Genomic DNA, 17,190 nt, shown 5'->3' on the forward strand with positions numbered 1-17,190 from the left:
AATGTTTGACATCAATCAAACTAAGGCTAAAGATTGATTTGGTGGTGTTATTAAACGAAACTTTTAAAACTTTTCCAGCTGTGCATAACTGTGAACAATATTGAGCACGTTCGAAGAGCCTTGCTTCCTCTTCCTGTACAACTGGAGTTCCAGGCCATTCAGCAGGCCTACGCGAGGTCAAACGGGAACCGGAACTCGCAGAAGGACCATGCCAGTTTGATGGACACACTCAAAGAGGCAAACGATTCCATTGTCGAGAAACTCACTCAGGTTGTCAACAGGGTGGCGTTAAAGGTACATTTAGCACTGACTACATTATTGTAGCTTGGTTTTAAACTGAAATTAAAAAAAAAAAAAAATAAATCCCACAAATTGTCTCTATCTTTTTTTGTCCTTTGTTGAGAAACTCACTGAGGTTATCAACAGGGTGGTGTTAAAGGTACATTTAGCACTAACTACATTATTGTAGCTTTGTTTAACTGAAATTAACAACATTTCAAAAAAAATCCCATAAATTGTCCCTCTTTTGTTTTCATCATTTATCACAACTTATGACCATAAATGTATCCCTCAGGAACTAAAAACCTACAAAAAATTGGCCGTCATATGTTTTGGCTAATAGAAACAGTTAAGGAACTTAAACAATTATGGTTCCTTCATACAATATTAATTAATATTTCCAGGCATAAATGTCTTAATATAGTGTGATTTCTGCTGTATGATCTTTTCCATCTGAAGCTAGACATCATATCATGGAAACCCACATCCCCCCCCCCCCCCCCCCCCCCTCCCACCTAAAAAACCCAACCCATTTGTGGAGCATATATACATGTGTATATATATATATTTTTTGTTTAACAATGTAACTTATTGTGATATAACTATAATACTGTTTTGCATAACTCAGCATCATACATGTAGGTACGAAGATAACTGAAGGTAAAATTACAATGTATACTTATACTAGTGTGTTTTGTATTTATGTTTTATGAAATTCTTTTGTATTTGCAATAACTACTTAGGCAAGGAACCAATGTACCATCTTTACATGCAGAACCTCCATTGAGTGCTAATGTAGGACACTACGTGTATTGTTTGTTTATTTTCAGATGCGACCTGTTATAAAGAAAGATGTGTTTCATTTAAACTGGGCTCCAGAGAGTCTGCCAGCGAATCAGGTAAATACAGGTTCTGTATTAATAGCATCAGTAGCTTGTTAGGCAACCAACAGTCCAGTGGATTTGAATTTTGATTTATTTTTGATTTATTTTTTTTCCCTGAGTTTACAACCATTGTAAAATGTTTTTGACCAATAGAGCCTTTTTGATGACGTAACATACAAATTTATTACATTTTCTTATTTAAAATATCAGTGTCTGTACTTACACGGTGTTTATTGTTGTCCTAATGCTTGTAGTAGCCCAAAAATATATCATGAATTAAAGTATAAAAAAACTGCATGAGTCCTACAAACATTAGAATATGACCGCAAACACATTCGATATACAGACACTGGTATTCTAAACAAGAAAATGTGTTTAGTATGAAGTAGTAGTGGCCAACAAGGCTTTGTTATCGCAAACATCTTGCAATGGCTGCAAACTCGGAACACAGTCCCTTTAAGCAATATTTGACACTTTGGTTTACCATTACAATATGAGTGTATTATAATAATTATATCCTATAACTTACCCATTATATCCATGTCGTAAACACATTTGACTATTTGCTTTATTAACTAGCCATGTCATAAACACATTTGACTATTTGCTTTATTAACTAGCCATGTCGTAAACACATTTGACTATTTGCTTTATTAACTAGCCATGTCGTAAACACATTTGACTATTTGCTTTATTAACTATCCATGTCGTAAACACATTTGACTATTTGCTTTATTAACTATCCATGTCGTAAACACATTTGACTATTTGCTTTATTAACTAGCCATGTCGTAAACACATTTGACTATTTTATTAACTAGCCATGTCGTAAACACATTTGACTATTTGCTTTATTAACTATCCATGTCGTAAACACATTTGACTATTTGCTTTATTAACTATCCATGTCGTAAACACATTTGACTATTTGCTTTATTAACAGCCATGTCGTAAACACATTTGACTATTTGCTTTATTAACTAGCCATGTCGTAAACACACTTGACTATTTGCTTTATTAACTAGCCATGTCGTAAACACATTTGACTATTTGCTTTTTATTAACCTAGTTAATAAATTCTTGCTGTCAGTGGGTCATTTGTTTACAAGTCAGCAAGATCTATATATTCAAGTATAATAAGATTTATTTAAAATACATGACTACATTTGTGCTAATCGTCATGACATCATATTACTGATGGAAGCAACCTTAGAACTGTGATTTACTAAATATCGAATTAAAATGTTATTTTAGAAGAGTAACATGGGATAAATAGAATTCACTACTATAGTCCGTCCCATCCTCCTACAAAAATGTGTTTTTGTAAATAATTTGTTTGGTTTGACGTATTTAACAAAAAAAGTTAAATTGTTTTGGGAAAAAAAAGAACCCCACCTATTTTTGTATGTAATTTAAAAAACAATTGGCTCATAAATAAATAAATTGTAGTAAATTCCATAGCATGAAAAAAGTGTTTCCTGTGGGACGGATTATAGACCTAAGTGCTTTTTAATGTGGAAAATATCAGCCAAGTCTGTGTTAATCAGTATTTGTCGAGGCTCTGCCGAACACACTTATGACGAATCCTCTATTTAGTATATCATTCTGCATCTCTCTGTTCCAGGCTTTAGACGACCTCTTGGCCTATCTGGACAACAACTTGCTAACACTAAACAAAAATCTGCTCAAGACCAATTTTGAGCGCATCCTGCTGTCCATTTGGATTCAGGTGCTGGACGAGTTCCAGGCAGTGATCCTTAATGAGGAAGTCGTGAGTAGAGATGTTATTTTATACATCAGGTCCCAGTTGTTCAAAGCATAGTTAACTTTAACCCTGGGTTAACTTAATATTTTCCTTTTAATTTTTTGTGCACAATTACAAAATAAAGTTTAGATTAGATTATGTATGGATACCTTTGGTTGTTCTACAGCAGCTTTCAACATTACATGTATGTCTTCAGTTATTATTTGCAATGATTCGGTCCTTGATTTTGAAAATGTCTGTTAACCACTGGTTAAACTAAAGTCCAAACCAAATTGTTAACAACTACAATAAATTACTCTGCTACCTTTAAATACTGTTACATTTCCCTCAAATTTTGTCCAGACACAAGTTGTGAAAAAACCATTACAGTGACACAGATTCCACATACGAGACTGTAACGATGTCGCCAGTATCGACTTCGCTGAGATAGCATAGGGCAAAATACATGCAGTTTTCTGCCATCTGCCATTTTGCTTTTTTATGGAATACTCTTCAAGAGGGGTGAAAGCCTCCAAAGTATGTGACATAAATAATATAAAATCAATGATATCTAGTGGTATCTTTAAACAAACAAATACAAATTATTATTTTTTACTATGACCTCATCATGTTTGCTTTTATATCATAACCTGTTATGACGTTGTTAGATTAAGTCATATCCTTTCACCCCTCTTGGAGAATATTCCATAAAAAGACAAAATGGCAGCCAGCACAAAATTACATGCTTTTTGCCCTATGTGATCTCAGCAAAGTCGATATAATTGACATGGTCGTCATCTAGTATGTGGAATCTGTGTCATTGTAATGGTTTTTACAAGATTTCTGTCTTGACAAAATGTGGGTAAAATCTAATAAAAAATAAAAGTAGGAGAGCAATTTATCGTAGTTGTTAACATTTTGGTTCGGACTTTAACTAGTGTTTGAACAACTGGCCCCAGATATTTGGTTTCAGAAATAATTAATTACGACTAGTGTATGTGGTGTGCTCTTTGAGATTTAACTGTATTTAAAAACATATTTTGTGTTCTTTTTAACTGGATAATTTTTTGTATTATCTGTAATTTTTATTATTCTTTCATTTATTATTGACACCTAATAGCTGATGGGCCTTTTTAAATATAGATATATCATATTAAAAATATATATATATTTACATGTATCTACATATTTGCCCCACAGAGACCACCGGTGATTTACCAACGAATGTTTGATGCTTTAGCCCTTCTGGTAGATTTCTTTCATGCCAGTGGCAAGGGCTTGGCCATGGATGACATCTTAATAGCACAGTACCAGGTGAGCAGTTCTCTTATTTTAAATGACAGAAGCTACGTTTCTCACAGAGTGATTTTTATTAACACTGTCAGTCACAGGTCCAGGGAATTTAGAAAGGAGGAGGCACCATAAATTCTGCTTTTGAATGGAGTATTCACCATGTTTGTTTATTTTGATTTGAATATGTCTGTGGATAGGCTTCACAGATATTTTCATCTTGAAAAATCCCTGATGGGATGGTAGGTGGGGTGGCAGAAGAGTGGGGGGGGGGGGATATTTTATAGTGGACCCATGGTCTATTAGTACATCAATAGTACGAGTAGTTAAGTGACAGCAACAGGTTTAGGGTGGGATATAACCTAGTAGCAAGGTGCCCATCTGATGTGCAGTAGATCTAGGATCGATCCCCATCGGTGGGCCCATTAGGATATTTCTTGTTCCAGCCAGTGTTGTTCCAAGACTGGTGTAACAAAGGCAATGGCATGTACTATCCTATCTGTTGGATAGTACATAATATATAAAAGATCCCTTGCTGCTAAACAAAATCATTATCTGTGTCGTCCTTAACTGTATATATATATATATTTATCATATAATATCTTACATTTTCAGTGCAATCAAAGTATGTGATATTTTTCAGATCACATACTTTAAGAATTTGATAACTTTGCAAATTAGATGTAAATTAATCAAGGTCATTGCACTAGGTTTATTGACATTTAAGCAAACGTACATTAGTGACACTCCATAATTGACTTAAGCATTCATAGTCATCAAATAAAAACATTTAAATAGCAATTTTACACTGAAAGCTGTCCAGCGTTCAGAAAACAAAAAACGTTAAGTCCTAGTTTATTTTGATTTAAAGACATCCCAAATGACGTTATTCGAGTTTGATGTCATTTCCATTCAAAAAGACACAGTGCCACATATTCTTATGTCATTTGAATATCTAGTAATGGTGGACTGGAATTAAAGTTGCATGTACAGTTTACAAAAACATGTTATATTAAGCTTGAGATTATATAATAAAGAGATTCTTACCCTCGTGTGTTTCGGTATCATCAGTATCATATATTAGGAATAAAAATAATGTATTATGCCCACCAGAAGCTCGCATGATGCTGATTAGCAATGTGCTGGAGTGTCATTAAACCATTCTCTTTCTCTTGACAGGGACTTCGTGAACAGCTGACGTTTCACATGTTGGACACCTGTGCTATTATAGAGAAGTTCTACACACAGCTGGTGGAGAAACAGGTCAGAGTTTAAACTGTCTGACAGTGTGTGTGTTTTTTGATCGAACTCTACAAGTTAACCATGGTTGCATAGATGTTTGGTTGTGTTTGAAGTTACAGAGATGAAAGTTTGCTAGATTTATCCAGAATTTCGGAATTTTTTGGCATCTCACAGGGATGTGAGAGCTATGCGGAAACGCATAAATGCGCTTTTCCATTTCGTCTAAAAAAACCTAAAATATGATGTTCAATACAACAAGGTTCATTTACAAGTTTTCACGCTTTCAAGTTTATGATGTGTGCCGTATATTATAAGTTATAACCAGTTTAGATTTGTTAGCACTGAATGCAATTTTTGGCAGTTCCCGGGGTTGCAAACAACAATTTACCTTCAGGGGCCTTTGAGCGGCCCCTGGACCCTGGCCGCACTGAGCTTTTTTGTTCCAGCCTCTCTCACATCCCTGATCTGTACAGCGTTTCCAGGTTTTACACTATATGTTCAAAATTTACAAAATTAATGTTTTCGTCCAAAACTTTCTACGGATGCTTTGCATACATTCTAAATGGAAGTTCCCCCACTAAAAATTTTTTTTTTTTTTTTTTTTTTTTTTTTTTCTTGTGTGCCCTTTTTCCATTAATCGATCCTTCCCGCTATCAAAATATTTCCTGGATCCACCCTTGCAGTGGTAAAGCACTTTCCAGATCTGTTGGGCTACTTATCATTCCAGCATATGCTCCCAGCTGGTGTACTAAAGGCTGTACTATATACGGTGTTTAAGATAGTAAAGTGTAAAAGATTCCTTGCTGCTAACTGAAAGAGTCGCCCTATTGGTGGTGAAGTGGGTTTCCTCTCTCCTTGTCTATATGGTCCTTAACCATCATATACATATATAACCATAAATGAAAATGTGTTAAGTGCATCGTTATATAAAACATTTCTACCTACCTTATATTAAGCAGCACCATGTTTTAGTAGGCCACTTTTAATGCTCCGTTAGATAAATCCTTAAGTTTGACTGTTTGTTATGAGAGAGATGTATTTCTTACAACAACATATTCGATTACAAAAATGCCCAGTAAAAAGAAAATTGACAATAGTTAAAAGTTAAAGTTTGTTTTGTTTAATGACACCACTAGAGCACATCGATCTATTAATCACTGGCTATTGGATGTCAGACATTTAATAATTCTGAAATATACAAATGTAGTCTTGGAGAGGAAAGATAGAAATGTTTTATTTAACGACGCACTCAACACATTTTATTTACGGTTATATGGCGTCAGACATATGGTTAAGGACCACACAGATTTTGAGAGGAAACCCGCTGTCACCACTACACGGGCTACTCTTTCCGATTAGCAGCAAGGAATCTTTTATTTGCGCTTCCCACAAACAGGATAGCACAAACCATGGCCTTTGTTGAACCAGTTATGGATCACTGGTCGGTGCAAGTGGTTTACACCTACCCATTGAGCCTTGCGGAGCACTCACTCAGGGTTTGGAGTCGGTATCTGGATTAAAAATCCCATGCCTCGACTGGGATCCGAACCCAGTACCTACCAGCCTGTAGACTGATGGCCTAACCATGACGCCACCGAGGCTGGTCTCTTAGAGAGGAAACTCGCTACATTTTTCCAGTATTAGAAAGGGATCTTTTATATGCACCATCCCATAGGCAGGATAGCCTTTAATAGACCAGTTGTGGTGCACTGGCTAGAACGAGAAATAACCCAATGGGCCCCCCAGACTGGGATTGACCCTATAGGTGAGCACTTTACCACTGGTCTATGTCCTGTTCCTTTTTATAACAATAGTCAGAGTATGACAAATATTTTGAAAAGTCACTAGCCACAGGGCTAGTGGTTTTGTGAAAACCACTAGCCCACCAAAATAAAGCACTAGCCCAAATTCCTGATCAATTATAACTGGATTTTTATATAATTTTTGTAACATCACACATTTACGAGTATAACAGTAAAATAAAACAAACACTTAAATCATGTTGTAACTTTCAGTTTTTTGTCGTGTCGTACGTTTTGTCTTTTGTCAAGTGTGATCCATTGTCCCGTTTTTGTTTTTGCCCCCCCCCCCCCCCCCCCCCGGGAAAAATTAATTGAGCAAACTCTTGGTTGGTATCTAAAAACACTATCAAAATAATTAAATTTAAATGAGGGTACGACAGTGTCGCCAGGAACGGTGATGCCAAATACAGGACATTATCCCGTGTCAGACCGATATCAAAAGAATATAACGGCGACATCTAATCCGTTGTTAATTGATGAACAAAAAAGGTATTATCTTGTATCGGCAGCTATGACGTTTTATCCAAACCGCTACACGTAATAGGCCAAGCCGAGTCATTGCATATGCGGTTACCATTAAAGTAAATTGTTTTCCTGATTGCCGATAACCACATGTTAGCGAAGTGTTAAATTAGAAAACAATAGGTAAATAAAACAAACACTGAAATTCAAAGCATGGCTGGGGTTTACTTGATTGAGATTAACCTGTCGTCGCGATTGATAATTTCCAAGTTCTTAGCCTAAAACATGTGCGAGATTAACGACCACGTGACGTGTCTAACCAATCAAAACACGCATGTCATTAGACTTTATTTCCTGTGCCAGAAACTTGAAAGGTAAACAATGCATGCTGTAACTGTGACGATGTAGAGATAGCATGTTACTGCAGTTTGCAGACCTAGCTCAAGTGGATTATTATTATATACTCATTGCGTTGTTGATATTATTCGATGACAAACGTCACAATCAAATTTATTAAACGAAATTTCAGCCGAGAGAAAAAGAAAGAAAGAAAACAAAAAACCCACGATAGAGCGATGACGAGAGGAGGGGGGAAACCACTAGCCCGCAGGGGCTAGTGGTTTTGCGTTTCTCACTAGCCCGAACTTAAAAACCACTAGCCACGGGCGTCGGGCTAGCGGATTTGTCGAACTCTGCAATAGTGACCCTCCTTCCACCTCACACACCTGTATCATATTATATACATGTAGATTCATACCTTCAGATTGCCATTCAGTTTGCTGTATGTGAATTATAAGTTGAAATACTACATGTAACTTTATCTGTGTGTTTTACAGAAACTACACGACAGTTGTGATTATGGAATTCTTCGTCTTCGTGCAATGTATCGATACGACTCCCACACTCTCACAGTTCAAGGTAATTGTATTTTACTTTGGCTATCATGCAGGTACCTAATGTCTTGAACCGGCCTCAGTGGCACAGTGGTTACGCCATCAGACTACAGGCTGGTAGGTACAGGGATCGCAGCCCTGTACCAGCTCCTTAAGGGCTCAGTGGGTAGGTGTAAGGCCACTACACCCTCTTCTCTCTCACTAACCACTAACCAACTAACAACTAACCCACTGTCCTGGACAGACAGCCCAGATAGCTGAAGTATGTGCCCAGGACAGCGTGCTTGAACCTTAATTGGATATAAGCAGGAAAATATTTGAAATGAATAATGTCTTGACCACTACAGCACCAAAGCTGGCTAACAGTTATAATATTGATAATAGTACATGTTAAAATTTAGTTTGAGAAAATTCAAAAACAGACTACTTTATTGAGAAAACAGTGTATAGCTTTTCCAGAAACTAGGATGACATACATGTATAAAAACACACATCAGGAGAAATCAATAATCTAAGAAAAAAACCCTTTAAATCCCTATTTATTAATTTAAGCTCTGTCTACATTGCTATTGGCTAGATATTGTGTATAATGTTGAATAGAGGAATGCATTTTAATAATTCTCTTTAATTTTACAATTAAAGAAGAATTATTAAAATCATTTTGTCCACAATATCTATTAACATAAGTGAATTAAACAGTTATGAGTGGATAACTGTATTACATTATCTTAAACAGCTAGTATTCATTGAAAAAGATGTCTGTTCATGTCAATTTAAACATTTGACTTAACTGCACATTTTACTCTTCTTTTCTCTTTTCTTTTTCAGTTTTAAGTGCTAAGGATATTATTCCATTGGATGCAAATGGTAAGTAACAGTCATTGTACATTATTTGGTGTTGTTTTTTTGTGTTTTTGTTTTTGTTTTTTTGTTTTACTGCAATTAATTTTCAATGTTTTGAATGTGACTCAAGTCATCCCCTCATTTTTTTTTGTTCTGTAATTTATTTATTGTTTTGGAAACTTTAAATTATAAGAATCCATCATATGCGGCCATACACATGTATGTATTACAGAATGTACACGAGGTGGTGGAAATTTTGATCTGAGACGATACTTACTGAGTCCCAGAGTCACAATTTCCACCATCAAATGTGCATGTCTGATGCGCAGTCGGTCTAGGATCGATCCCCGTCAGTGGGCCCATTGGGCTATTTCTCATTCCAGCCAGTGCACCACGACTGGTATATCAAAGGCTGTGGTATGTTCTATCCTTTCTGTGGGATGGTGCATAGATCCCTTGCTACTAATGGAAAAATTTAGCGGGTTTCCGCTCTATGACTGTGTCAAAATGACCATATGTTTGACATCCAATAGCCGATGATCAATAAATCAGTGTGCTCTAGTGGTGTCGTTAAACAAATCAAAACAAACAAACTTCTACCATCAACTGTGTACCTCTTCTGTTCCACATGACTCCAAATGATGGTGCGTTTTTTCTTTCTCTCTTATCCATTAGGTAAATAAACTACATGTATTATTTTACATGAACAAACAGAGATGGCTGAAAAAGTAACTTTTTTATTTGACCATTTTCTCATAAATAAACTACGCTATCATATGTACCGTACTGTTTGTTTTAGGTGTTAAATACATTTTATCTGTAATTTCTTTTAATTATCAAATTAGGTTTTATTCGGCTGGCTCTTATCACAAAATATGTCTGAAACATTTGTCTAATAATCACAGACATAGCTATAAAGTTAGTTCCCCTCATTAAGCATATTCACATGATGACTCATGGAAGATTAAAAGACTCCATCATAGGTGGTCATATGGGATAGAAAAGGTACACACGAGGTGGTGGGAATTTTTACCAGGGCCCGTGCTTATTAAACTTTAAGACTCAATCTCTATGGAAGGAAGGAAGGAAGGAAATGTTTTATTTAACAACGCACTTAACACCTTTTATTTACGGTTAAATGGCGTCGGATATATGGTTTAGGATTAAACAGATACTGAGAGAGGAAACCTGCTGTCGCCACTTCATGGGCTACTCTTTTTGATTAGCAGCAAGGTTTCCTCTCTCAATATCTATCTCAGTATGGTCCTTAACCATATGTCTGAAGCCATATAACCATAAATAAAATGTGTTGAGTGTGTCGTTAAATAAAATATTAGAAAGTTAATAATAATGTTTATTTGTATTTATTATTTGTGTTATTTCTAGGTCTGAGTGATCCATTTGTACTGGTGCAGCTGGCCCCAGATCACCTCTTCCCCAACGTACTGGTACAGAGTACAAAGATTGTGAAGAAAACGCTCAACCCAGTCTTTGATGAGATTTTTGAATTGTGAGTTTTAGTAAAAGGCTCAACCCAGTCTTTGATGAGATTTTTAAATTTTGACTTTTTTAAAATGTTCAACCAATTTTTTATGAGATTTTGGAATTGTGAGTTTTATTAAAAGGCTCAAACAATCTTTGATGAGATTTTTGAATTTTGACTTTCATTCAAATGCTCAGTCAATTTTTTATGAGATTTTTGAATTGTGAGTTTTATTAAAAGGCTCAACCAATCTTTCATGAGATTTTTGAATTGTGTTTATTAAAAGGCTCAATCAATCTCTAATAAGATTTAGGCATTGTGAGTTTTATTAAAACTCTCTTCCAAGATTTTGATGATATTTTCGAATTGTCTGTGTTACTAAAATGCTCAACCATTCTTTAATGAGATGGGGGTTTTTAATTGTGACTTACTAAATTCTTAATCCAATCTTTGATTAGATGTTTGAATTGTCAGTTGTAATCCACCAGATTTTGATGAGATTTTTTAACATTGAGTTTTTACTAAAACTCTGAACCTTGTTTTTGTTGAGAATTTGTTTTTTTTTAGTTTTTCTAATTTTATCATCTGTCCATAAATCGTTGTGCAAAATTATGTATCATTTTATTTTTATTTTTGAATTGGTTTTAAATTTTGAACTTAAATTTTAATGTGGTAATTAATTGCTACACTTTCAACAGCTCATAAAAACCTTTGTTGGCTTAGAGACAATACACAAAGTACATACGCAAAACAAACTTGACTTTTGCAGCTCTATTTCTGGCATGTCAAAGGTTGTGGTATGTGCTATCCTGTCTGTGGGATGGTGCATGTAAAAGATCCATTGCTGCTAATGGAAAAATGTAGTGTGTTTCCCCTTTAAGACTATATGTAAAAATTACCAAATGTTTGACATCCAATAGCCGATAATTAATAAATAAATGTGCTCTAGTAGTGTTGTTAAACAAAACAAACACAAAACAAAATATCTCAGTCTGTTCTGCATACATGTACATGTGTGTACATATTTTGTGTATACAAAAAAGTTTGTTCTTGTTTAACGACACCATTAGAGTACATTGATTTATTAATTATCGGCTACTGAATGTCAAACATTTGCTAATTTTGACATATAGTCTTAGAGAGGAAACCTGCTACATTTTTCCATTTAAGTAGCAAGAGATCTTTTATATGCTTATCCAAAAGACAGGAAAGCACATACCACAACCTTTTATATACCAGTCATGGTGCACTGCCTGGAACGAGAAATAGCCCACTGATGGGGATCTATCACAAACTTATTGCGCATGAAGCAAGCGCTTCATCACTGAGCTACGTCCCGCCCCTTTGTTATTATTATTATTTTATAATTATTACAAGATCTTTAGGGCATATTTGATTTTAATTTAGAACCCTAGTAACCCCATTGTTTCCACTGTAACAGCACTGTGACCCCTGACCAATGCCAGCACGAAGGAGCCACTGTACAGTTCACGGTCATGGACCACGATGTTGTGTTTCAAAACGACTTCGCTGGCGAGGTGTTCCTAGCCATGGCGGATGTTCCGGGAGTCGACGGCAGAGAAATTTCCAAGTTTGATGCACTCAACACGATTAACTTGCCACTCTTGCAGCTCAAACAGAAATGTTAGTATTTATATTATTATAAATCATTCACGTCAAAAAAGGAAATGATGAAGTGATATATAATGTATTCTGAATAAAGCTAATATAATTAAGACTTGACAATGTATTAAAAAAAAACCCATTTATTATTATTAAATGTACATGTTTTAAAAAATTTAATTTAAAATTTAAAAGTCTATCTTCTAGAGTTTTGATTGGATAGTTCTGAAACTTGGTTTAAATATTATCAGGGTCAGTCTTCACAAACTAATACAGAGATACATGTATTTAGGAAATTTAGAAATTTAGATTTTTTATTAAATTTAAACAGTATTGTAAATAGAAAATTGAGAGACATTTTGGAATGTTTTAATTTGTATTAAATTTTTAATGAATTATATGTACTACTGACAAAATTGAAAATTAAATAGTCTTGTTTATTTTCATGAAAAGCTCATGGTTGTGAAAGCAGATAATTTTTTTTACATGTTTCCATCAAAGAAATGTTCAAGTGTGCCCGTCTTGGACACAACCTCTGACTTCACCAGTGAGTTAATTCTGTCCTAGACAGGAAAAACTGACATAAATGCGCTGCACATTTTATAGTAGCTATAGTTTTCCCGATTGTTTATCAAATATTAATGCCATTTTTATCTCTGTACTTGAGAATATTGTTTTTAATATGCTAGTGATGAAATGTTTCATTTGTTTCAGCTCATAGTGCCTTGGATATTCTGTCACGGCGGACATGGGACAAGGATGCACAGGACTTTGTGAAAAAACGTATCAAAGTAGAAGAACAGGCTATCAGTTCAAATCCATAGGACAATTAGGTCACCGTGGAATAGTTACAAATTCCAAGTTCTTAAGATAAAAACCACGTGACAAATGTGACCAGCTCATGCAAGCTGATAGTTTTTGTTACAGAGAACAGTACAGCTTCAAATTAATAGGTTGAAGGTCACAAAAGGAAAATGTGACAAATTTGAAGTCACAGGCTAAATGTAACTAAATCACATTCTTGATTTTAAAATCGTGCGTGACTGATTCAAGTTCATATGTATAGATTTAACTCGAAAATCACTGGTATAATGGGACTAATTCAAACCTGTAACATACATGTATATAGGTAATGGGCTTTTTAAGGTTTAAAAGTCGTACAGAAAATGAAATACTAATGAAATAAAATTATCTCTAAATGTAACTAATTCAGGTACTTGAGTTAAAAGTCACATGTGAAATGTGTCCGATTCAAGTTCATGCATGTAGATTTAACTGGAACGTCACTGGTAAAATGTGACTATTTCAACTCTGCAAGTTGTACATGCATGAAGAACATGGATGTTTTTTAAGGTAAAATGTCATAGGAAAATCAAATATTCAAAAAATAAAATTATTTGTGAAATCTGTACTCGAAGTGGACACTGACACATATTCACTGTACATTACAGGTCAGAGTTCACTGGAAATATAAATACTTATTATGAGGTAAATGTATTTTAATCTGGATTTAAACAACTGTACATAACAAGATGTAATACATGTACATGTGTATGTTCTGTAATAGACACTTTGATGAATTACAGCCCACCGAAACTGGGTTTTGTGTTTTTTAGATTTTATCCGCTAAAAGTGAAATAAAAGATACTCGTGCTGCCCTGCAGGTACATGTATTATGAACCATTTCGTACTCAGTGTTATTTAAATAAATATCAGGTTTTTAAAAGATATAAGTTATAAAAAATACACAGTAATTTTAGATGTTTTTACTATATTTATTGCAGTTGATGTGATTGTTATCCGCTTGATATTTCTCTTGCATAAATAGTTTCACTGAATCCTATATTCAGATTAAACTCATTCTTGTTGTCTGTGCACATCTTATCGATCGCATACGGAGTCCGCCTGGAAATATTTTCCACTGCATGTTACATACTGTATATAAAAGAATATAAGGTACCTCAGATTGTCTAAAACTAACCCTAATCTTAGCCTAATTAACCCTGAATCAGGATCAAGTATTTAGGCTGCAATGAAATTACATTGTAACTGAAATATTTATGCCTAGAACATGTTATTATTTACATATACCTTAATGACTATAAACTGGGGGGAGGGGAGGGGTTGTTCATGCCCAACCTCAATGTGTTAACTTTAAATGCACATATTATTTTCTTTACAGAAATGTATTGCAGATACCAAGGGGTGTTAGTGAAATTTACATGTCATGAATATGTACTAAGGTGCATACCGGTAATCAAGAAAAAAACTAATTGCAGTTTTGAGCTGTATATGTCCAAGTCCCATGTTAATTGAACATTTAAGAGTCTATACTCAATTTTTAATGATATCACACACAATGCAGTTTGTATGGCATTGCCATGACACTAAAGTCTCAGACTCTATTAAGGGTCTTTGAGTCTAGACTCTAAAGTTTTTATAAGCATGGGTCCAGGACAGTGGTTATAAAGAGTGACAGACCTATACTGGTTAATTGCTGTACACATACATGTAATGATCTCTGCACTTGACATAGTGGTCTAATTTGAAGCTGATGTTAGGATATAAACACAGCACTCACCAGTCTTCAATCCCTGTCATGGACAAAACTCTCTGGCGAAGTCAGAGGTTGTGCCGACAACAGGCATGCTTGAACTGTTCTCTGATGGAAGCATGCCAAAAATTACCCACACCCAGAGTCTTCAATCCACTAATTTCTGTGCTATTTTGTCAGTTGATGGTTTCTCATCTTTGGATAGTGTTACTGGAAAATGGAAAATGTGCAGCAGATGTGTGAGTACAGGAATTTAAGCAGGGGGAGTGGGGGGGGGGGGGGGGGGGGTCTAGAATGTGGTGAGTTGTTAAGTTATATTGAGGGGTCGAGACATGCTTCACCAGAAAATGTATTTGGGGGAAAAAAAGAAGAACCTAGTTTTTGAACAGAATATATTGATTGTTTCTCTTTAACTAGTGTTACTGAAAAATGGGCAGCACATTTGTTTTCTTTTCTGATTCTCCTTTCTGTTCTTTTTCTGTTCTTTTTCTGTTCTTTTAAAAAAAATATATATACAGAATGCAGCTATGATATTACATACTTGCAGACGCCAAGATATAGTATACTTAGATCTAATTTTGTAAAGAATATTCCTGCATATTTAAATATTATTTTGGACACTTTATAACTATAGTATAGATAGTTTTTATAAAATTACAATAGAGCAGTTCCTGCTCCTTTTGTGGTATATATATTGTTTACATGTGCAATCATAAGTCAAAAGTGTTTCTCTTAAAAGGTTTTTACTTATGAAACTTTTGTCTCACCTCACCTAGTTACTACTTGTCACAATTACCAAATGTTTGACATCAAATAGCCGGTGATTAATTAATCAAGGTGCTCTAGTGGTGTCGTTAAACAAAACAAAAACAACACCTCTAAGTCAGAAGGTTAGATATAGATATTACTTTTCCAGCGGTGGTAATGACGGGATCATTGTTTGCGTTCAGCTCAATCTTAAGTTTTTACATTTACATAATGTACCTCCCATTTCTCACAAACTATAAGTCTTAAATCAATTAAACTTGGTTTATAATTACATCTACAAATGTTTGTCTGAGTGCATATTAAAACAATTTCTTTTTAATACTACAGAGAAACCTTCCAAAACCGGACCCTCTGTCAACCGGAATTTCCTCAAAACCGGATGTTTTTCATAGTCCTTTTTTAAATATCTGTGCAGAAGAGAACCTCTCTAAACCAGATACCTCTTAAAACCGGACTTTTTAATTGGTCTCGAGGGTGTCTGGTTTACAGGAGTTTCATTGTGTGTATGTGTGTGTGTGTATATATATATATATATATATATATATATATATATATATATATATATATATATATATATATGTATATATATATATATATATATATATATATATATATATATATATATATATACATACATACATACATACATACATACATATGGTGAGACCCCTCTAAACCGGACATCCTTGGGACCAAGACAGATGTCCAGTTATAAGAGGGATTCAGTTTATAGAGGTTACATGTAAGTTCTGTCTAGGTTTTTAAAAAGGGACTCTGTAAAACATCTTGTTTTGAGGGAATTCCGGTTTACAGAGGGTCCTTTCTTGAGAGGTTTCACTGTATATATATATTTTTTTATAGTTTTTTTATTAACATAATCCTGAGTGTTACATGACAGATTATTTGTTTATTCACTGAATCAGTGCATGTAGGCGAGACATTTAATGCTGTGTAATTCTTATTTGCAATATAAATGGCTTCATTCGTTATTATCTAATGAACTTATCATGTAGTGGTCTACAGCTAGTATATGTAACTATAGTATGTTGTATATATGTTATGTAATGACAATTAGAATTAAATTTGATTTGTGTTTTTAAATTCTGAAATAGAAATTGTGATTGCACATTAGTCAATTAATATCTTGAATAAAACATTATTGATGTTCAAAGTTTGTGTAAAAGTGACTACATTTTATGATGATTTAAAAAAATATGTATTTAATTAAGTAGAAGTTACTGTTTGACTTACTAAATATATTTTTCTGTTTTGGCTTTCAATAAAGAAACAAGAAATATTAGAAAAGTAATTTACTTTATATTA

The 17,190-nt window shown here is 34.5% G+C and overlaps 1 protein-coding gene across 1 annotated transcript in view; it reads left to right on the top strand.

Annotated features, from left to right (window-relative positions):
* The window catches only part of LOC121378995 (BAI1-associated protein 3-like), a 101,356-nt gene extending 85,077 nt beyond the window's left edge, over positions 1-16,279 (top strand). The window contains exons 25-34 of the mRNA XM_041507428.1: positions 79-294; positions 1,110-1,178; positions 2,788-2,934; positions 4,108-4,221; positions 5,377-5,460; positions 8,540-8,621; positions 9,425-9,463; positions 10,826-10,949; positions 12,364-12,566; positions 13,260-16,279. Of these exons, the coding sequence (XP_041363362.1) occupies positions 79-294; positions 1,110-1,178; positions 2,788-2,934; positions 4,108-4,221; positions 5,377-5,460; positions 8,540-8,621; positions 9,425-9,463; positions 10,826-10,949; positions 12,364-12,566; positions 13,260-13,369 (1,188 nt within the window). The 3' untranslated portion in view covers positions 13,370-16,279. The remainder of the gene's footprint in view (positions 1-78; positions 295-1,109; positions 1,179-2,787; positions 2,935-4,107; positions 4,222-5,376; positions 5,461-8,539; positions 8,622-9,424; positions 9,464-10,825; positions 10,950-12,363; positions 12,567-13,259) is intronic.
* The last annotated feature ends 911 nt before the right edge of the window (positions 16,280-17,190 follow it).

Source organism: Gigantopelta aegis, chromosome 8, assembly GCF_016097555.1.
Source record: "Gigantopelta aegis isolate Gae_Host chromosome 8, Gae_host_genome, whole genome shotgun sequence".
In the NCBI taxonomy this organism is placed as follows: Eukaryota; Metazoa; Mollusca; class Gastropoda; order Neomphalida; family Peltospiridae; genus Gigantopelta; species Gigantopelta aegis.